Source organism: Anomalospiza imberbis, chromosome 6 (assembly GCF_031753505.1).
Source record: "Anomalospiza imberbis isolate Cuckoo-Finch-1a 21T00152 chromosome 6, ASM3175350v1, whole genome shotgun sequence".
NCBI classification, from domain to species: Eukaryota; Metazoa; Chordata; class Aves; order Passeriformes; family Viduidae; genus Anomalospiza; species Anomalospiza imberbis.
Genome location: NC_089686.1, coordinates 21,390,348 through 21,412,589, shown reverse-complemented (window position 1 = coordinate 21,412,589; position 22,242 = coordinate 21,390,348). Strand labels below are relative to the sequence as shown.

The following is a 22,242-nucleotide window of genomic DNA, read 5'->3' as shown; positions in this document are numbered from 1 at the left end:
AAGAACATGAACATGGATACCAGCATGATCGCTGTCTTACTTCCAGCAGTATACCCTCACTAATTGCCGTAAAATTGCTCCTTATTTTTGTCAAGGCCAGTGAGTTCAGAGTTTGGCTTATAGTACAAAAGAGAAGCACCGATTCGACTGCTTTTAAAATTGTTTTTAGTTGATATGCAGTGTTGATAATGTGTACAAGACTTTAATAAGATTGTGCTACCCAGTAACTTGAACTAATGAAATCAGCTGGGTTCATTTTTGGTGCTGTCACATCAAGATATGAAATTCATTTCATTGATGATATGAAGTTACTAATTTTGGATGAGCTGATAGAATAGCTGTTATCTATTATTCCAAATAGCATAGATAATTTCAGAAATTTATGAAAACAGACGAGCTGATAAGTATTTAAAGATAATTACAGTATATACTAAGCATCAATTTTTATTGCATTGAAATAAATGGATATAATATGTATATAGGGAAAGACCACATGGGAATAGCTGAGAAAGAATTACAGTCATGACATAATTTTTTCACTTGAATACAAAAAACCTCTACTATAATGAAATATTTATTCTTAAAATCTTTTTCGATTTGTTGATCTTTGAAGAGGTCTTATGTACTTGCGGTGATTAACTGGAATAATTTTGCCTGAATACTTTTTCTGTTCATCAGCATCACTACCAGCCAGAGATGCTAAACTGACATATTTTACACTGCTGTGGAACTTCCCCCACCCTGTGACCTTAAATTACTTTTTGTACCTTTTAACCCACTCCTGTGTCAGTCTTGTGGTTTGCATGCAAAATCTTCAAAAGCATATTTAGTTTTCCACAAGTGTCTAGATGAATTAGATGCTGCATCCTGATGACTTCTGTGGAGCTTCTGGCAAAATTTTTTTCTGTGAACTTTCCAGCAAACTTTTTTTTTCTGTGAACTTTCCTCACTGTAATCTCTAGCTCTTATTTTGAACATATAAGGAGTTGTTAAGATGGAAGAACATATTCCTTTTGGAGGTTATGCTATTGCATTAAATAATAGTAAAAATACAAAACGTGATAGTGGTAGACTGTGCTCTTTTGCACATACAGGGAGACTACTGCATGATAGATGTCTACTTTTTCAAATTAGGATGTGAATTCTGTGTGCCTAGGATCTGCTCCTGATATCTGAGATACATGAGTCTTGATCTTCAAGCATGTTGGTGGCGTATACTTATTGCAGAAAATTCTGATAGTGAAGAGAGTTTTCAGAAAATGCAATGTTTATGGTTTGCCCAAGTCTCATGCTGAGCTGGCAGCAGAATTGAAAACATGAAGGTTTTTTCTCACCCTTTCTTGAGCAAAAAATCCCTTGAACAACTGGCTAGACAGTTCTCTTTATGTTTAGGTGTTTGTGTGTCCCAAAAGGAGCAACCTCCTGCTTACCTGGAACTGGAGTTGCACTCATCATGGGATGAGCCTCCTTGTCATTATTGAAGGGACTATTTGACAATTTTGTTATTTCTGATCTTTCTAATTCAGGCAATATTCAGTTTAGGTTTTTAAGTAAATGTATTATTGTGTGTTTTCTTAGGAACTAGTCCCATAACAGCAGAGGTATGGGAGGGCAGACTGATACTTGTCTTCACCTCCTCTGCTCTGTATGCTTTTGTTTTCTAGTAAGGAACTTTCCTCTTTGTATCAGTTTTGGATGTATTTATTCAGACATATATTTATTTGTGCATGGGCTTAATGTCATATACATCACAAAAATGTCCCCTGTTCTCTACGCTTTTCATTCTTGTTTTACATGACCCTTGCTTTTGCACATAACTTTGCTACAGCCAAGCTGTGAAGACAGTAATAAAGTGTGTGCGTGGCAAAATAAGGTGCAATGCAATCCTTATATAGATGCTTTCTGTCATTTTTATGTGCATCACTCTCTTCCTTCTGATATAGTGCTGTCTGTAGTGATCTAGAGTCTTCCCTTCCCTCAGCTTTGTGTTTTCAGCATTGTGTTAATTGTTTGTGGTGTATGGGTTTTTCAGCAGCGTGCAGTGAGAAAGGTCAGCTGTCAGAAACAGGCCTGTCCACAACTGATAAGACATTCAAGAGATTGGATTTGACTCATTAAGCACCTTCCCTGTAGACATGGAGTCTGCTCTGCCGCAGGAAAAAAAAAAAAAAAAAACTAAATCAGGAAGGAAAAAAGCCCAGGATGAAGTTGGAGCATGCGCCAGAAGCACTGGCACACCCTCCCTCTCATCCCCATGCACAGTGCCAGTTCTGTATGCTTCCACCACACTTGCATCCTCATGCACCATGGACTTCTATGCTTATGCCCTGAGATTGTGTGTATTCACTCCAGTATTTACACCTGGCCAAGACACACATTCATTTTTTTCTGTGTGCATGCATGTGTGTGTAAGTCCTCATGTGTGTATGCCCTGAAGTTACATGGGGAAGATGCATTTCATTCCTGCCCTCAGATGTGTACTGTAAGTTGTATAAGGATTTTAGTTATCCCACATTTTGCATGTGTGCAAGTGCATCCACTTTAACCTGATTCTGTTTCTTGCTCTTGTAGATCTCTTCACACTAAGGTTGCTTCCTTTCACGCTGTAACAAAGCACACACCTCCTCTTCATGTCTATCTATTGTGTTTGTTCAGCTGTACTTTGTCTGCCTTTCCACAGAAATATGCTAGGTGGGCAACTGTCCTTCCTGTGCTGCATATGTGTCCATTGCCCTGGTAAACACACATGGAACTTGCTGCTGTATCCACATAGCAGAAGCCTAGCATGTTTGTCATTGCATACAAATGCACACATTTTGCCCCTAAGTAATTACTGGTCAAAGCTTCTCTGCCAGTTTGTAACAGTCTCTTGCGTGTGGCTTTGTTTGAGAAGAATTGTTCTGCCGCAAATTGGGTTTGGATACTGCTACTTCCATAAATGGTCCTAATGATGTCTCACAATGAGCATAAATGAAGGGCAGCAGTAATGTTTGGCAGTGTATTTTGCTATCCTGGCAGTACTGGCGTTCCACATGTACCCACTCTCCGGTAGCACAGAAGCCGTGGGAAGCTGACATTACCGCAGTCTCTGTGATACCACTGCTGCTGCTCTGCCCCGCTCTCGTCTCTCTTCCACTGCACTTTTGCTTTTCACCTTCCTTTCCACGTCCCCTTTCCCATGGGCATGGCTTTCAATACTGCTCACTGGTATTGAAAAGGATAATTTTGTGGATCATTATTGTGTTATTACAGTGATTAGCGGTAACTATTTTTCTACTCCCACTTCCCGCTGGAAGGATGCCCAAGGGGCTCCCTGCTCAGCAGCAAGCGCGACGCTTGCTGGAAGGCTGCTGCCAGCACAGACCCACGGGCATGCAGCAGCACACGCTCACCTCTGGCACTGCTGCCTCTCTCCCTTCTGCCCCTTTCTTTGTGAGCTTCCAGCAGTTCTCTAAAATAGTGCTGTTCAACAGAAGCAGGAATTTTGCCTCCTGTCAGGCTCCTTACACTTGCTTTTGCTCTGAATGCCCTTTCAACTTCCTCTCAGTGTTGGTGTAAGTAATTTTGTTCATTCCTGCGTCAGTCTTGGAAGACTCCCTCCGACAGCCTTCATGTTTTTTCTCCCAAGCCGGACTAATCATACCACACATGTAGGGAAGACTGTGATAGTTACCTAATGTTCTTCTCTCTAATGGTATGACTTTTTACTAAGGTCAGAAAATTGTGGAGAGACTTTGTCTTCAGTGTGGAAAGGAACAAAAATGCCAAGTGAACACTGTTTTAACAGCTGAATGTTAGTGCTCTTGAATCTGCAGCCAGTAATAAACAGGTCTAAATGCTTAGAATCAAGATTAATATTTGGTGTTTGACTTCTGACTTTTAATAGGCTTGAAGAGTAAGGGTAGTGTGATATTGGGAATTGCAGCTGGGATACAGATTTCTGTTGAAAAATAGTAAATATCTCTTAGAGAGTGAATACAGTGTTGCTTGTTGGCCTGCAAGTTGCTTCAGTTCTTCAGTTTGTTGGGGGGATTTTTGTTTGTTTTGGGTTTTTTTTGTGTGGGTTTTTTTTTGGTTTTTTTTTTTTTTAGTCTGTGTAAAGAAACAGCACATTTGGTCAGGAATACATAGATGAAAAGCTGGTGAATTAAGAGCTCAACTGTATGCTTCCACACTCTTACCTGTATTGTCACGTGTGCTCTACACAGAAGGGTGGATGGGCCAGGTAGCCACCCAGCAGCAGAGATGTATCTGTGAGAGCAGAGCTGGTGAATATATAAGACCTGGAACTTTATGGCCATGGTACTGTGATGTTCTCTCTCATCAGTTTGCACTTTGCTGAACATTCAGCCTGTGAGGAAACATTTCTACTGGGTGATGTGTTCAGTGACTGGCATGCTTATGTTTTACAGTGATGCAGCAGGAAAATAAGAAAACTATAGAAATTGCAGAGTGAAATAAAAACGTAAGAAAAAATAAATACAGCAGCAGTGGGAATTGCCCTCATCCATGCTTAGCATTGAGGAATCTAGAGGAGGTCTTATGCTCAGCAAATCATCATCATATCTCTTGGCAAAATTTGTAGCAATACTTTGCTTTTTCTCTACCCTCTGGAACTAGGAGTGAGAGTAGCAAAATTGTTCAGAGAAATGAAAAGAGAAACTATATTCTGTTCAACCAAAACAAATTGTTAATTTATATGACTGTATCAAATTCTTTCAGGCAAATTATTTTTAAAATTGATTTATTCAGCATCATTCATTTCAAAATAAACGTGTTTCATGCTTTCATTTTAAAATAGAGCTGTAGTTTTTTTTAAGAAATATATTTTTCAGGGCATGTAAACCAAAATTTTTAAACTTCATTTTGGGTTAAGGGAGACATTGTTGCAGAATTGGTTTTTTTAGTCCCTATGGTCAGCTGATCAGAACATAAAGAACAAACACAGCTCTAAGTACATAGTGCCATGGTGTCAGACCAATACCTGGAGTTTATAATTTCTTTGACAGAGAATGCAACATCACACACTGATACCAGTACAATTTGTATTTAGCAAACAATGGAAAATATGTGGAGAAGAGGATTCTCAGGACACTTTGTACACTGCATATACACTGGGTTGGTAGAGGGCATCTCCTCACAGATGTGGAACATTTCTTGGTTTTCAGAGTTTTTCTAAACTCATAGAGTTCTTTTCCCATAGGTCTCAAGGACTTAACCTATGTTTTTGTTATCTTTATAGTACAGATGGAGACAGCCAAGGTTAATGAAGTGCCTCAGGTTGCACAGTGAATAAGTGACAGAGTTGAGGATGAAAAGCTGAGGTTCTCACTTCCATGCCTGTACTTTGTCATTTAGATCCATTTTAATGAGCAATTTAAAGAAACGGTGTTACCAGACATATGCTATGATCTTTTGTAGACATGTCATTTATTCATTTTCTTTGTTGTAGTATTAATACTTTTGTCATCAAAACATTTTAGCAAAAAGGTTTTTATGGCTGTGTTTTTCAGCTATTTTGTGTGCATTACTGGAGGAGTTCAGACACTTCTGTTTACTTGCTTTTCTCTTCAGAAAAGGCAATATGTGGCTTAGAGAGTGAGTAGAGAACCTGTGGATCATATAATTGGCAAAACTAGGTTAAAAAAATCTGTCTGTGCTCAATATGTGGACTTACTAGGAGATTTTGTGTGGTACAACTGATTTACGTTTTTTCCTCTCAGAAGAAATTTTGCCAAATGACTGCAATATTCTGTTGAGTGAAAAGGAGATTCCTAGCACTAACAAGCAAAATAGCTATTCATTTGGGTGAATATTTATTTATTTAGATGATAAGATTTCTAACTGTCTATTTAATAGGCTCATAGTCATACTTTAGAAATAAAGGGCAGTTGTGCTTCTAACAGGCTACTAGCTCTGCCACTGTTATGTGACAGTGATATATGGAAACTGCTTTATACATTTAGTACGTGTCAACTATTTTGAGGATCAGGAGCCTAGGGAAAATTTCTCCTTTCTTTGGGCTAAAGATACAGGCACTGTTATCCCTCTTCCTTCCCTTTGCACTCAGTCTTTGCTGTGCAGTGGTCCAGATTCATCAGGTGAAAGAAGTCACCCTGCAGGGCTAGTTCTGGACCTCTTAGGGATGGTTTGCAGTCCCACAGGTCAGAACCTCCTCTGTGTTGGAGCCAGCCCAAAGAGCATCATCCAGGGACACACACAGACAAAAGCTGAGGTGGAACATGCAGTTCTAGAGCTCTCATGCAGTATCTTCAGATAAAGCAGGTCTTCCTCTTGTTTTCATTAAGAGCTTAGCTGCACAGGGATATAATAGATTAGTCAGGTTTGACAAAAACCCCTGAACATTTATTGTATTGCCAAGTCTCCTTGATCTCTTCTGGGCTTAAATTTGAGGACCTTTCAACAAGCATTTTACTTTAGACTTCAAGGGTAATGGGTAAAGTAGCAGATAAGAGAGTAGAGGGCATGATTCATGCTAGGCGCTTGATGTTCTCTGGTGGAACATTAATGCTTCCTTTACTCTTACTGGTGAGGTGAAAGAGCTTTTTGCATAAGATTTGAGCTGCTACACTACATGCAAAATTTGAGTTTGGCATTGAAAGAGCACCGGCTGTTGAGTACATCTCACCTTTGTTGTGGACTCCTGGGCTAACTCCTTTGCTGTGGACTTTTTGCATCTCTTAAACAGGATGGGAATTGTTGTCTTGCACTGATTCTTCCCCACACTGTTTCTGATCTTGTAATGCTGATTCCTCTCTGCTTCCAAGTTACAAGTTATGTAGATTGAGTAAGTGAGCATGAGGAGTCTGAGGAAACAATAAATTACACTATTTCTGAAAAATGTAACATTTCCCAGAATGGTTTAACATTAGTTAGCATTTAAGAGACTACTCCTTTGACTGTAGGACTGCAGCTCGGCACTTAATTTTTATCTGTTATAACATCATTCTATGATTTTACAGACAATTTTTTTCCAACAGCAAAAATTCTTTTTCTTCTGAAAAATTATTCCTATAATTTCCTTGAGGTTAGAAGTCATATTCTTTTTCCAAGATTTAATCAATGCAATCAGTTCAGTCATCTCATTATGACATTAATATGACTTATATGTTCTTACTTTACAGTTTGTAATATAAATGCAATTTGGAATATAAATGCAGGCTGTGATATGGCTCTCACAGCTTCCTCATATCAGTATCACTGTTGGTGGTGCTTGGAAGATGCTTCATGCACTGAAGAATGTATTGCACACTATTTTGAATGTATTTAAATAATTAAATAATATCTGTAAATGAGAGAGTCTGATGAGTGGTGTTACTGATCTGATCAGGTGGTGTGAAGAATGGTTAGACTAGAAAAATCCAATTACTTGGATGTATTATTTTTCCTGTTCAAAGGCTGGAAAGGAGGAATGCAGCAGAAGGATAAATAGAGGCTGCAGTAATCTTCTTTTAGCTACTACTGGATTTATTTCTTTAAAATAAAAGCCTAATTTTTTACTAAACTACTAAGCCTGGAGGTTTGTCTTAATGACGTCAATCTGGGCAAGGTGCTTTGATCACTTCTGAGGGCTTTCCTTAGTTTTAACATTCAGTCACATAATGTTGACCTTAAACCAAACCCCAGTGAGACAGGGACTGCCTCACAGGACATCTGTAATGCAGTGAAGGTGAGAGGGGTGAGCAGCCGACCCTTGGTTTTAGGAGAGCTACTTGAGGTTTGCTTCAGGAGATGTCAGGAAAGTCACTGCCCATTTTATATGTTTCTAAATAATTCTTAATTGTGTCTGGGGCCAAAATTCCTGCTACATGAGATGCTGCTTTTCTTGAGTATGAAACTTCAAACCCTTGAGCAAAATAAGTGCTTTCAGGGTTTGCTGTTTTCAGCTTTGCAATCATTAAGTAGTTATTTTCAAGCATCATCCAAAACTTTAGAGGCTGCTTTCTCCACATCTTAGCTAGGATGACATCCTGGAAGGACTAGAGAAAAACAGGAGGTTAGTTTCCCTCCACAAATGTATGAGAACCTCTGGAATGAGCCCAGGATGGAGAGATAGGAGCTCCTGAACTCAAATTCTTTCTCTATCATTGATTTTTCTTGGTGGCTCTGAGTAAACCCATTAAAATGTCTGTGCATTTGTTTCCTCATCTGTAAATCAAAATGCCAGGTTTTCTAGCTCTTAGTGATCCTGGGAGTTATGAATATTCTTCTTCGTAGAAAGAGCTTTGACAGGAACAGCAACAACATTGCACATAGAAACTGAAGCTAAAATTGCCATCTGGCTTTGCTGAAGAGGCAGTATAGCTGCATACTGTATGGGAATATCCTGGGCTTTTTATCTCTCCAGGGGACCTGGGACTCAGCAAGCTCTGGGGTTTCTTCAGGGATAAGAAGAGCCAGAAGCTTGGCTTAGGTACTTGTTTGCTGTGATTTTGTTTCTGTTCCTGCACTCAGCCTCTGATGTGTGCTGATGGCTGGTTTGGACTTTAAACAGATATAAGTTTGAGACTGGGAAAACTGGCTTTGCAGTATGGTGGTGATGGTAACTGATTAATGTGCTGGGTGTGTCTGCTAGGGATTGGTCAGAAAAGGGTAACATTTTCCCATTAAAGTGATCAGTGATTCCATTCATTCAAGGAAAATATCTGTGCTAGTTTGAAGATTCTGAGTTTTGCTTCTATTCAGGTGGTTTTTTGCATCTTGAATATGTGAAGGTTTAAGTCCAAGTGTGGAATTTTGTACAGGACTTGGATCTTTGAAAATCCCAGCTATTGCAGAGAATTTAGTTATGCAAATGAATTAGGAAGTAAATAATGAATTTAGATTAATGCTAACAAGAGGAATGGAAGATTTGATTCCTTATATGTGCTGACAGATTCTGATTTGTTTATATTCTATTTAGTATTAACTGAGTTAAAAATTAAATCTTGCAAATCATACAAAAATCAATTGGTGTCAAACATATCCCAAATATGTTTTAGTAAATGTTATTTTATGCAGTTGCATCGCCACCCTTTAATAACTAGATCATCAATTAAATTAAATATCACTGCCTATATACAGGGTTTTGCATACCAGAAAAATCAGGGTTTGATCTATTGCTTCATGTAACATGAGCCAAGGATCCCTGCTGACTTCAACTTAGATCTTAAGGTTAGCTTGTGTGTTGCTGTGCAGAAGCTGCTTGGTACACTACCAATGTTTAAGGAATACAGAAGATATAAATATCGCAGTGCAATCTGTGGAACCTTCAAAACTGTACAGCATAAGGGTCATGAGCTAACAAATAACAAGTGGTTCACTGCTGTGTGGTCTTCCAGGTGTCGCCAGACCATGTCTGAAAGCATAAAGAAATACTGGGAGACCTGCAGCCTACTCAGGGCTTTTCTTCCTCATTCAGTGTGGAAAGAACCTATATCCCTCTCCCCACTTCATGCTCTCTGGTAATTTTCAGGTGCTTTTTGATCTCAGCTATGGTGTATGTCAGCGCATCCTAACATATGGGAAAGTATGGAGAGGCTGTGCTTGGAAAGAAGCCTTTCATGTGGCCTGACAGAAGCTACTGTGCTGTAGCTCAGGTGATACACAGTCAAGCTCTTTAGTGCACATACTACTAGGCTCTGACTGCTGAAACCTTTCATGAGACTGCTAAAACATACGGCCACTGGTAAGCTGTTGAGGAATCAGCAATTTGGAAAATACAGTCTTAGAAAGTGTGTTGACCTTGGGAGTTGTGCTTATGAGACATATCATGGACAGGAATGAATTTTGATTTCACAGCGAACCCCAGAGATATTTTAGTGTGTGATGATCTGCAAATTTGAACGTCCATCCAGAGTCACACAGGAAGAAAAACCCCATAACACATGAAACAGAAATAGCTGACATTCTTCCAAGAACAGGAGGGATACAAAGGTGGATAAAGTACAGAATCCCATCTATGACAAGGGTCAGCAGCAGATGACTGGAGGAAACAGACAGATGACATAGCTGAATGCATAGTTGAATACACTCTGTAGTAAAACCAGTGGTACAAGTGGGAGTAATATCTCTTTGAATTTGCTCTGCTCTGTTTTGATTAGTCTTCAGTGGTTGCCTTAAATTACTGTTTAGATCTCTAATCTACTCTTTGCCTTCTCCTTTGTATTGAGTGGATCAGTGAGATTTCATCCAAGTGCTTGAGAAAGTGTAAATGAGCCCTAGTCCTATGTCTTGTACTGAGTGAACAATCAACCCGAGTGTCCTCCTTCACAAATGTGTGTTCAGTGCTTTGCACATCTTCAGCTGTAGGGAAAAAGCTCACTCACAATGATTGTGTTTGAATCCTGCCCTCAGACACTGGCTATTTGATGGGAATTACCTGCAGGTACACGGAGTATGTGTCTAACTTGCTTGTAACACATTCTCTTCTGATGGATCAGGAGTGCCCAGGCAGGGGAATTGTCAATGTTGGGAGAGGGTAGTTAAGTGCTTGGCTCTGACTTCCAGAACTGCAGTCAAGAGCAGCCCTCTATGTTTAGGCTGGTTTAACACTGATACAAGCATAAACAATTATTGGTGGTAGTTAAATGTATTCAGAATAAGATCAAAGAGCTAAATAATTTGGAAGGGACCTCCAGAGGCTGTGTAATCCCACCATTAGCTCAGAGAAGGTCCAGTTAGTTTAGGCAGCTCAGTTTAGGCAGCTCTGCCTAATCAAGTTTTTAGTATTTCTAAGGGTGGAGATTTCAGTCTCTCTGGGCCCTTCCTGCTATTAGACCATCGTCAAGATGAAACTTTTTTTCTGTATAGAATGAGAATTTTTTGTATTCAACTGCATCTGTTGCCTCTCATCCTTCTGCACAACTCTGAGAAGAACTTGACCCTGTCTTGTCTGTGTTCTTCCATTAAGTCATTAAAGAGATCAATAAGATTTCGCTTGAATTGTCTTTCCTTGAGGCAGAATGAACCCAGTTCCCTCAGCCTCTCCACACACTAACTGCCCCAGTACCTTGAGTATGGTGGTAACTGTTTGCTGGACTGACTCCAGTATGTTGAAGTAATTTTTATATGAGGGAGCTCAGTGCTGGACAGAGCACTCCTGTTGTGATCTCGTAAGTGTCCATTAGGTGAAGAATGACTTCCCTTGGCTTGCTGACTGCATTCTTGCTAATACAGCCAAGGATGCAGCTGGCCTTTGCTGAAAGGACAGGCACTGCTGACTTGTGCTCAGCTTGTCTGCTGGGACCACAGGTCTTCTTCTGAAAAGCTGCTTTTGAGCCAGTTGGCTCCCAATGTGTGCTGCTGCATGGAGCAATTTGGGTGGCTGTTTGCTTGCAGGAGTATCTGGACACATGGCTTGCTTACTGAAGTACAAACACACATTGCTTCTGCAAGAGTCTCTGCTTAAAGCAGACCTTTCACTTGAGAATGTTATACGTACAAGCTGCAGTACTGTGCTGTTTTGTCATCATTATTTTATGCTGTGAGAACACAGATTTTACTATGTAGTTATTCTCCAAGAATGGCTATGACAACAAGTATTTTCCCTTCAGTCTTGTACTAATAAATTCTGGCTAATCCTTATTAGGATTACTAAATGGTACAAAATGAAACAGAAAACTACTATTAATGCCAATGAAAATAGTACCAGCATTTGCCTTGTGCAGTGATTTGTAAGCAATGATAACTTGACTGCTTGTACTAACTAGTGCTTAGCCTTGCTTTCACAGCTGGGAGTCAGGAAGGTGCTGCAATGTGGAGTGGGGGGTGGGATCTATACAGACTCCATTGCAAGTACCATTTCCTCCCAGCTGGCACTAGCCAGCCCTCCTCCAAGCCTTCCTGTCCCTCTCCTGTGTTTCTTCCACTGGATAAAATCAGGGTGTGCAGCTGGCTCAAGTCACATAAGTGCAATACTGCAGCAGAACTGGCTTTGAGTGACTGGAAACCTAGGTACTGGGAAGTAGACCTCTAGCTCACACAAGGGATTTTCATGGTATTCAAATGCTGCTTCCAATTGCTGCGAAATAACTGCAGTGGCTTTTGTTGTTGTACATAAGAGATTTATTTTCTTCATGAGGAAATATTAAATATCATGTGCTGTGAATAATTCCCCTGCGTTTATTTTTGCTGATTGAAAAAAATGGCCTTATCTAGTACAGACTTCCTGGATAAGGTAATAAGACAAGCAGAATTCTCAGATGTGTTTACCAGCAACATTACTCATATCTGTGGACAAAATGTTTTATGTGGACTTCCCTCATGCTCTCAGAGAAGGAATCTGTAGGACACCTCATGTGGCTCTCTTGTTTGCTTGGTCTTTCAATTGAAAGAAAGGGGCAGCTCTGTTAGGATTATATTCTGGTGTCTTTCGTAACTTTCCTGTCAGATAGGTTAAGATAGATTCAGATGGCAGTAGTGCTGAATCTAAATACTGATCTTTGTGAAATGTTGGTGTTTTTTTAATCGACACATATGTGGTGGTTGTGTTGTGAATAATAGAGCTTTCCATCCTTCTCCTAAAAAGGATGTGAAATGTCTTATAATAGTCCTTAAATGTGCTTTTCCTAGACTCCACTGCATACTGTTGAATGGTCCCTATGGAGACAGTGCTGCAGTGAAACTAAAAGCACAGCACTGAAATTCATCGCTACTGACGACCCTGCAGTTAATTCTCTTGGTAGCCATATTACAAAAGGAGCTCTACAGTTATTAGCATGCCTTGATATTTAGCTCTACAGCTGACAGTGCTGTGGGATGCTTGAACTTCATGATGACCTTAAATCTCTTCTTGGCTGACCGCTGAATACATCTGTTTTTTCCCTTCCTTTCCAGCGCGAGATGAGAACATGGCCACTTTTCGTGGCTCCGAATACCTTTGCTATGACCTGTCGCAAAACCCCATCCAGAGCAGCAGCGATGAAATCACGCTCTCCTTCAAGACATGGCAACGCAACGGGCTCATTCTGCACACGGGCAAGTCAGCTGACTACGTCAACCTGGCCTTGAAAGACGGTGCAGTCTCCTTGGTCATCAACCTGGGGTCTGGGGCCTTTGAGGCCATTGTGGAGCCGGTCAATGGCAAGTTCAATGACAACGCATGGCACGACGTTAAGGTGACACGCAACCTGCGGCAGGTAATGGTGAAGGGGAGAAAGCGCTGGGGAGAGTTTTGTTTTGTTTTATTGGGACAGGCAGATGGGAGAGAGTAATGGAGAAATGGGAAAGCTCAGTGCTATTGCTAGAGTTTCTCCACCTATTCTGGATCTTGGTGCCTAAAGGACAGTGAAAAAAACATTAGTTGATGGGAATTTATTCCTCCTGCAATATCTTAATTTCCACTTTATTAATTTTCTATTTTTTCCTGGTTTGATTTAATAATAAAGACATGTGACATAACTTTACTTTCATCTCCCTTTTCCTTTTTTCTTTTTCTGTTCTCCCTTTTAAATTTTATTATTTCCTTAATTATGATTCAATCTTATCAGTAATATTCTTGTTGCATTTAATTACTGTGGGAATAGAACCTATTGCCAACAGCCAACTCTCTACACCTCTCTCCTTTTTCTCTCAGTTTTGTTAATTGGTTTAACCATTGCCATGATGTCACAATTCTAATTCTGAAAGTCTTTTGTTTTTCTTTTCCTTTTCTTTTGTGTGTGCATATGAGTGTGCAGGTGTGCAGACTGGTGGGTATGTGTGTAATTATTTTAACTTTATAGCTTTGGAATGAATTGGCTGGAGTCTCTCTGAGTCTTCTTGATTCTCTGTTCTTCTTTTCTTCTTTTTGATTTTTTCCCTTCTTTCTATAATGAGATTCTATTTTATTTCTTGTCTCTGCCTTGAGACTCTTCTGTTTGCTGTGAGGACTGGAAAAGTGGAAGGATCAAAAAACCCCATGCAAACTCAGATTAATCCAGCACCCGACAATTCCACTTTGGAAAAGTTTTTCTGATTTTACCACTGTAATTTTGCACATCTACATGCTGCCTTTCCTAGCAGACAACAATATCAGGTGATGTATTTGGTAGCAGGCTAGTCTTAAAATCCTGAAGCCTTTCTCATGAAATATAAATTCATACATAAGCAGATAAGATAAAATTAAATAACTTTGCTCTGAAAGCTGGTAAATATATCAAGTCACTAAGGGCCATCCGCTGCATAATAAATGATGTTTACATGGTGAATAGGAGCTATTTGATGTCTTGCTGATAGGTAGAGGAGCAGAAATAGCTTGTAAACTAAGATTTAAAATTAAATTAAATATCAATTTGTGAATACAATGTGACCTGTTTATTTTCTCATTAATGTCAATATTAGCACAACTTTTACATAGCTTTATGTAAGTTTATACAATGCAATTTGTGGTAGCGTTTTACACTAGCTAAGCGCAAAGCGTCTGTGAGTATAGGATAATCAGTGCCAGGAATCAGAAAAAGTCTGTACTAGTAGAGGTCAGTGGATAATTTTTCTGTTTTCAGGGGTTAATGTCTTTTCAATATTTGGGTTTGGGGCTGCAGGTTTTTATTTGTCTTTCCCATGTAAATCCCTATATTTCTACATGCTTAGGATGTCTGGGTCTGAAAAAAAATCTGTCATCAAACTTTAATGAGACTACAGAATTCTTACCTATGGAAAAAATCAATATGTTTTCAATAGTTTATAAACATGTGAAAATTTAATTTCTTATGCAGTGGATGGTCTTAATGATCCTATTTTGTTTAACCTTTCTCATCAGTATAGTAGAGGGAAATGCACCAACTGGTCTAGGTTTGTCAGTCTTGAAAGGTCAGAATATATGGCTTTATTTGATGTGATTGGTTTTTTTTTTTTTAATTTTTAGATAGTTTCAGAACAGCTGGTCCTTGAATATCTCAGTGCCGGTCATTGGCCATTTTAGTTAATTGTACTTTTTCATTTGAAATGAATTTCAGTGGGCAAATATGCCAGAAACAAAATTAATCCTCACTTAATGCCAGGATTGGTTTGCATCTTGAAGATGCCGAAGGTGAAGGGTCACAAACAAAACTGTGGATGGGAAGCTGTCACATTCTTTTTCTTAATATTTTAGCTAGTGATTTTTTAATTGGTCCACAGAAGTGGACCAAGAAAATGGCAATCTGTCTATGCCTTTTCATATTTGATGAGACCAGGGCAGTACTTTGGCAGTTATTACAAAGTAGGTAGTCCCTTGCCAATTAAGCAGCACTGTAAATTTTTAAGCCTCCTGATCTATTCACTGTGAATGTTTCTAAGTGATCCTGAAATCTTAAAGGGTCCAACTTGACTGGGCAAGAGAGAAGATGTTTTAATGAGACGGATGGGCTCTTTGCAAAGAAAGGCCTGTCTTCAAATAAAATTACATTTAATTAGCAGAGGTGATTTGGGGTCCATTTCTGTAGTTAAACATGACAGAATACAGTTCAACCAATAAATATCAATAAGGCCGGACTTATTTTTTAGTCATCTTTTCCCTGGATGCTTGCATTTTAACTTTTGATCTGTCTCAAAATTAAGACATTGACCCAGTACCTAAAGCTGCCCAGATATTGGAAATGATGAGGCCTTGAGGCGGAGCAGTCATGATAGTCCTAAAAGTTGTCTTCCAATATAATTTTGTATCACCTAAATAATTTTGTATCGCCTAAATGATTTTGTATGTAAAAGACTATAGGTTCTATGTCTTCCTGACATAAATTCACCTGTAATGTTCCAGTATAATATAGTTCAATAGAAAGTCTTGTTTCCAGCTGTGCTCATGTTTCCTTAAATAACCCATTCCAAAACCAAACATAAAATCCCAATAAAATATATTGCCTCTGAATGTTGAAGCTTTATAAGAAAATCAGTAGCCTCCTTGTAATTGGTTGAAAATACTGCACTGGAGGTAGATATATTTCCCTTTAAAATTAACTTTAAAAGCAATAATTTAGACATTCCTATAATATTATCTAAATCTAAGCAATTCCAGCTAAATGGACTATCAGCAGCTTCAGAATGCCATCTAATTTTTCCTCTGCTTTTTGGGGGGCTAAGAGAAAGGGGAGGAGGATTTGAATAATTTTTTGTCTGTTTCTAGAATTAGAGTGGAACTTTAAATAGTTGGACTTTTGCCTAGTACTTTCTGCAATTGTTAAATGTTTTGTAACTAAGCTGGGAGAGTACTAAGGGCTGCTTTTTTTTAGATCAAATGACTATCACAGCAGTTAATCTCCTTAGAGACAAACCAAGTGAATCCACAGATTCCCTTGAGTAGTGATTGTTAATGTCAAAGCAAATCTCCTTGTTTACTTATCTTATTATTTCAGTTAAAACTAAGCCCTCTTTCTGCCTTGTGAGAAACCTTTACTTAGCGATAGGATCATGGCTGAATTTTACTGGGGCTTTCAGAGTGTGTTTGGGGCAGTGTGGTCTGGTGGGAGGAGGAGCAGAGGAGACTGAAGGTCAGACTTCCTGTGTCTGTCTTCAGGTCTGCTGCTGGCACTCTATCTGGTTTCTAGCATTCTCTTCTCCCAGTCCCATACTTCAACTCCCTTGTTTGTAAAAATAATTTACTAACATGACAATTTGCTGTGAGTAAGACTTCCTTGGTGAAGAATTCAGGAGTTTGTGCTCATTATTTCCAAGTATAGACTATTATTATTATTTCATTATTCACATAATTTTTCCCATTGGCAAATAACCTTGGGACTTCATGCTCAATGCCACAAAGTCTTCAAAAACCTATTTCCCTAGTCAATGCACAACTCTGAAGCCTACAAGCAGATGGTTTTTACATGAGGCAGTGTAGATCTTGCTTGTGTAATTTAGGATAATTCTTGCCAACTTCAATCACACTGGAACAGAGACTTGGAGCCTCTACAGGCTGCCCTTTCCTATTAACACTAAAGTTAGTCACAATGCAAAATCTACTATCAAGATCTTTAGTTCCTTAACTGCTAAAATGCAAAGAAGCCAAGTGTAGGTTCTAACAGTTGACACCTGCATGCCTTGGGACAGCTTAAAAAAGTTCTGCTGAACCAAACTGACTGGTAAATTCTCCTAGCTCCTGTGTAATAGAGATGCAGTGAAACAGGAGGGACACTAGGTCTTGTCAATCTTCTGTCTTCAACCTGGACACAAGGGACACAATTCTTTCTACACAATTTCTTGACACGTTTTTCCCTATAGTAGGAGAGATTCAATTCCTGTATCTTGGATGACAGAAGTGAGCTACAGGCAAACAGCCAGGCACAGGCACTGTTACGCGTTTGTCCTGAAAGTCAAAAACTCAGCTACTGTAAGGAAACCTGCAGACTGGGAAACTTGGAAGGAAGACACAGAGTCTTGGACTCATCTTCATCTGTATCCTCCAGCCAAAGGAAATACTGGCCTTGTGATATTTTGCAGTCCTTGAGGGTAGTGAAGCTTGGAAGAGGAGCTGGCTTGGTGGTGGGTGGAAGGGAGTCATAGTTGGATTTGTGCTGAAGGGGCAAGCTGTGTACTCTGTGTGTATATCTCAGAGCCCAAGGTTCTTGTTTGAGGGAAGCATATTGATGAACATTTGAAGAGTAAGTATTGCACTGTTTTAACTTTGCTTCAGCTCTGGATAATGTGTATGAGGGTTGAAGTTAATGACTAATAGCAGGGTGGGAAGAGTAGGCAGCCCCCTGTTTCTTTACAGTCTAAATGGCATGGTTCCCCATAGAGTCCTGGTCATATTGTCCTCTTATTCACTTTGTGTGTCTCAGGTGCCCCACGCCTTTTTTTGAAAAACTAACACTAGATCATTCATGCAATGTGTCATTTTTACTAACCAACTAATGTACTAACACCCTAACGACTCATCTTTGCTTTTAGTTATTTTAATTAACAATCGTTCTGTTCACGATTTTTTAATTTCCTTTCTTCCCCCTTTTCCGCAAAGCACTCAGGCATTGGACACGCTATGGTAAACAAACTACATTGTCTGGTAGATATCATTCTTATTGTCTCTTTTTTTGGGTTTGCCGTGTGTTACCTGCCTTTTCCTCCCCCCACCTGCTCTTTTCCCCCCTCCTTTATACTTACTGCTTCCTTTAATTTTATTCTAATTTCATAGAAAACACATTGTTTTCCCCCTTCTTTTTTTTTTTTTTTCTTTCCTTTCTTCTTTTTGAATAGAAAAATGAGCATCAAAAGCAACTAACAGCTCTTCTGGAAATAGGGTTTGGACATTTCTTTCATTGTTTTCTTCACCACTGTCTTCAGTTCTTCTTTACTTTTTTGTTGATAAACTGTTGGAATTTTTTGTCCCTTGTTTTTGAGTTTAGATTTCTTTTTTTTGCTTTTGTTTTCATTTAGCTTTTTTTCTTGGCTTTTAGTTTAGTGGTTTTTTTTTACTCTGAAGGTTTCTAGATCAGAACCATTGCAGGGCCTCTAGTCCATGGTCGTGAAGGCTCTCTTTTTCTCTCACCCTTTTGTTGTGACAATGGCTATTATGGGCAAACTGGCCAGAGTTGTCCTCTTTCTCATGATTTTCCCCCACTTCCCTCCCTCTGCTTTCTCTCCTCCTTCTCCCTCTTGCTCTCTCTCTCACTTTCTCTCTCTCTCTGACCTCTACCTGCGTGGCCAACAGGAGCTCAGCCGGTTGTTTGTTTCAGTACACACTCTGCATGGCATGTCCACGTCTGGTGACTCGCCCGTCTCCTCCTGGCCTCGATCTATTTTCCTCCATCTTCCCTTGCAACCACTAACAACATCTAAGCAAAACACATCAAATTCACTTCCTCCTCTCCCACCCTTTCCTTCTGTCACCCTTCAACCTCCATGTGTTTGTGGTTAGAGATTTTGGGGACATTTCTGTTTCGTTTTGAGTTTTTTTGTTATTATGGAATTCATTTGGTATTTTTATTTTTGATTGCATGCAAGTGTAAAATGGTTGTTTCTCCCTTTTTCTTCTCCTTCTCTCTCTTTATTTTGCTTTTTTCCTGTCATCTTTCTGGACCTCAGATATATTGGCATGACAGGTCAAAGTGTGCACGCTTTGTAGCTCTTTCTTTCTTTCTCATATCCACTTCTATCACATTTGTTGGTGTGTGATTGATTTATTTTGATTTATTTTAGTTTGATTTATTTTCTGCTTATATTTTGATTATGGGTTAGTTTGAATTTTTTGTTTTTCTTTTTTTTTCTGTTTTTTTTTGTTTGTTTGTTTGTGGTGGGTGGTGGGTGTGTGTCTCTCCAGGTACATGGCATGCACATCCATAATGTATTGAAAGTGAGTTCCCTCTCCCCCTATCCCTGAATGCATGATTGTCAGTGTGCTGTGAGCAAAAGAAACTTAAAAAATAAAAAATACCAACCTCGTCCTCATTAGTGTTTTTTTTTTTTACTAACAACCATAACTAACTGTAATCATTAAAATAAATTCTAATTATTCATAAAATCAGCTAATATGAGAAATGTCTTTCAAGGACAGTTATATTTTCTGGCCTGAATAGATGGAAAGCATCTGGATGGATAGGCTGCATAGCCTGAGAGTGCTGATGCACCAGAAAAGGAAGAAGCAGATGCTGAAGCATTTCTCTGTGGGAAAATCAGACCAGAAAATAGAGCTCAACTTAACTAAACAAAAAAAGCATACCAAATCTCAACAAAATCCTTAATAAAACTGGCATAAAATTATAGGGGAGGTAAGTTGTTCTGTTCAGGATTGTAAGGTCATTACTGGGATTTTCTTTGTCCATTGTGTCCCTCAAACAGGTGACAATCTCTGTGGATGGCATCCTTACCACCACGGGCTACACACAGGAGGACTACACCATGCTGGGCTCAGATGACTTCTTTTACGTGGGAGGGAGCCCCAGTACTGCTGATTTACCTGGGTCTCCAGTAAGCAATAACTTCATGGGCTGCCTCAAAGAGGTAACTATTTGAAATTAATTCTTTTCTCTGTGCTTTTGATTTGCTAAAGTCATCACTCTTTCCTGCCTTACACAATTAATTCCTTCCCTGGTGCCTAATTTTATACTGACAACTGCAACAGCTCTGTGAAGATAAACTTGTCATTCAGCTGATCAGAAGGTTGGAAAACTCTTGAACTTAAGGGCAGAATCATACTTCTAGTGCTTGGATTTCAGAAAAAATGCTCATGGTAGTAGGAGAGGTGTCTCCTGTAAGCCGTTAGCCTTTCAGAACAAAGCATTACTATATTCTAGACACTTAGGCAATAGCCATTATAAAATGAACACTGGCCTTTGATTATTAAATAGAATTTTGAGATGAAAAAATCATAATCAGAAGCTTATTTAGAATACTTTTTAAAGTCCTGGATTTCACCTGGGAGTATAGTTAGATCTGAATTTTCCAGGAATATACAGAAATAGAATAAAGCAGAAAAATGAAAGTTGAAGGTAGTATAAAAAGTGTAAATTTTGCAAGGAGAATGCAGCATGAGAGTGTGTCGGGGAGGTGTGCCAATCACGTGGCATGTGGACATAAGTGTACTGTGTGTTATGATATCATTATTTGGAGATGCCTCTCCCTGAATTAAAGTGCAGACAATACCATATGCTGAAGTCAATAGTATGGATTTTATTGAACAATAAAATGTTACGTAGAGAGGTAGAAAGAAGTAGAAAAGAGAGAAAAACAGAGAGAGAGATTAAACAAAAGATAGTCACCACCCGTGCATTTGGTGGTGTCCTATTGGTCCTTCACCCTAAGCTTCTCAGTGGTGGGGGACCTGGGGTCACTCAAAACTGTTTATGTATCTTTTCAAACAAAGGAATTAATGCTCATTGGTTGCACACATTTTTTATTCTATTGGTTTAATCATTCCCTCGCTTCTAATGTTAATTAGTCCCATGCTCAGTCTTTCTGGTTTCTTTAGTTGGTGGGTTTCCTGAATTGGTGGGTTGCAAGTCAGCGGTCACAATCTCCCCCTGATGGAATTACCTTTTACCAGTCCAAGCTGATTCAGCATAGTTGCTTTCCTTGTGGCCCATAATTTCTGCATTCTTTATGTCTATTTTGAGTTATACATTCTGCTCTCAGCTTTGTTTACCTCCCCCTAGGCTTGAGATAACACTTGGACAATAGAATCACCTCTATGTTATCTCAAGTTCCTGGTCATGGTGGCTTAATTTACAGTCCAAGTTCCTGGTATCCATGGAGGCATATTTGGGAGAAGGGATTGGGAGGTGGGGGGGGGGGGGGGGGTCCCTCAGTGGTCACAGGTGCCATTTGTCCCATAACTTGGGGTGATCTTTGTTTGACTAGTGATGTGTGTAGAAGTTGCTGCTTTACAAAGTTTGCCACAGTGGGAAGTTTTGTCTGGATGCATTTCCCAGGATGTGCTGACCAGATCTTCCCTCTGCCTGGAGTTAGCACTATCCTGTCACTCCATTCTGTGCTCATCTCATGGCAAAGTCTTTCTGTGGCCTCAACAGTATTTGAGACAGACAACTATGATCTTTAAGTCCTTACACTGGGTTGCTAAGTCTCTGCACTTGAGTGGTTGCATTGGTCAGGAAGAGCTAGCTTGGTTCTGAAAACTATCTGTCTTACTCTGGCTGGCTGCACTTGCCACATAGTTAATCCACAGCACTGAGAAAATTCATACATATGTAATAGAGATTGGACTGCCTGGTTAGCACCAGAAACAAAAAAAACTGATCCTTGGAAAAAAACCCAAAACAAAACAGTTAAAAGATGAGTTCTGTCCAAATGCCAAACTTGGTACAGTTTAGTTTTGATGCTGGCTTGCAGTCATCTTTTGTCTTCTTTCTTCTTTCTTCTAATGCAATTTGTGATTATCACTGTGATTATTAGGGATACAGATATTGAGGTCTCCACAAAGCCTTATAAAGAGCTTACATAGGAGTCATGGAAGTAGCAATGCTGAGCTAGATGTTGTTCTGTGGCTGTAATTGCCTTGACAAGTCATCATCCTACTGATGCTCAACTCGTGGTGTCAGGGTTTGTATGTTATGTGCCAGGCCTCTGATGTGAGGGAGAGTTGTTAGGGTCTGAAGCTGCTCTCCTGCCTGGCCTCTGGATGAAAGGGATGTACATATGCTAGAGAAGAGTTTGTGAGTATCTTATATAGGAAATGAAACTTTGCTGCTTGAATACAAACTGCCATATATCGATCAAATCCTTCTGGTTACATTTATAGAGCCTTGGGCCTGATTTTCCTAGGCACTGAGCATCCCAGTTTGATTGAAATCAGGAGGAGATACAGCCTCTTAGTGTCTCTTTAAATCGGGATCTTAATTT

General features: G+C 39.5%; 1 protein-coding gene across 11 annotated transcripts in view; it reads left to right on the top strand.

The window, feature by feature from the left end:
* The window catches only part of NRXN3 (neurexin 3), a 968,667-nt gene that overhangs the window by 247,600 nt on the left and 698,825 nt on the right, over positions 1–22,242 (top strand). For 10 of the 11 annotated variants that reach the window (XM_068192711.1, XM_068192712.1, XM_068192706.1 and 7 more), the window contains 2 exons: positions 12,838–13,139; positions 19,726–19,887. In XM_068192711.1, the coding sequence (XP_068048812.1) occupies positions 12,838–13,139; positions 19,726–19,887 (464 nt within the window). Of the gene's footprint in view, positions 1–12,837; positions 13,140–17,908; positions 17,933–19,725; positions 19,888–22,242 lie in introns of all 11 variants that reach the window. The other variant, XM_068192702.1, reaches the window with a different exon arrangement.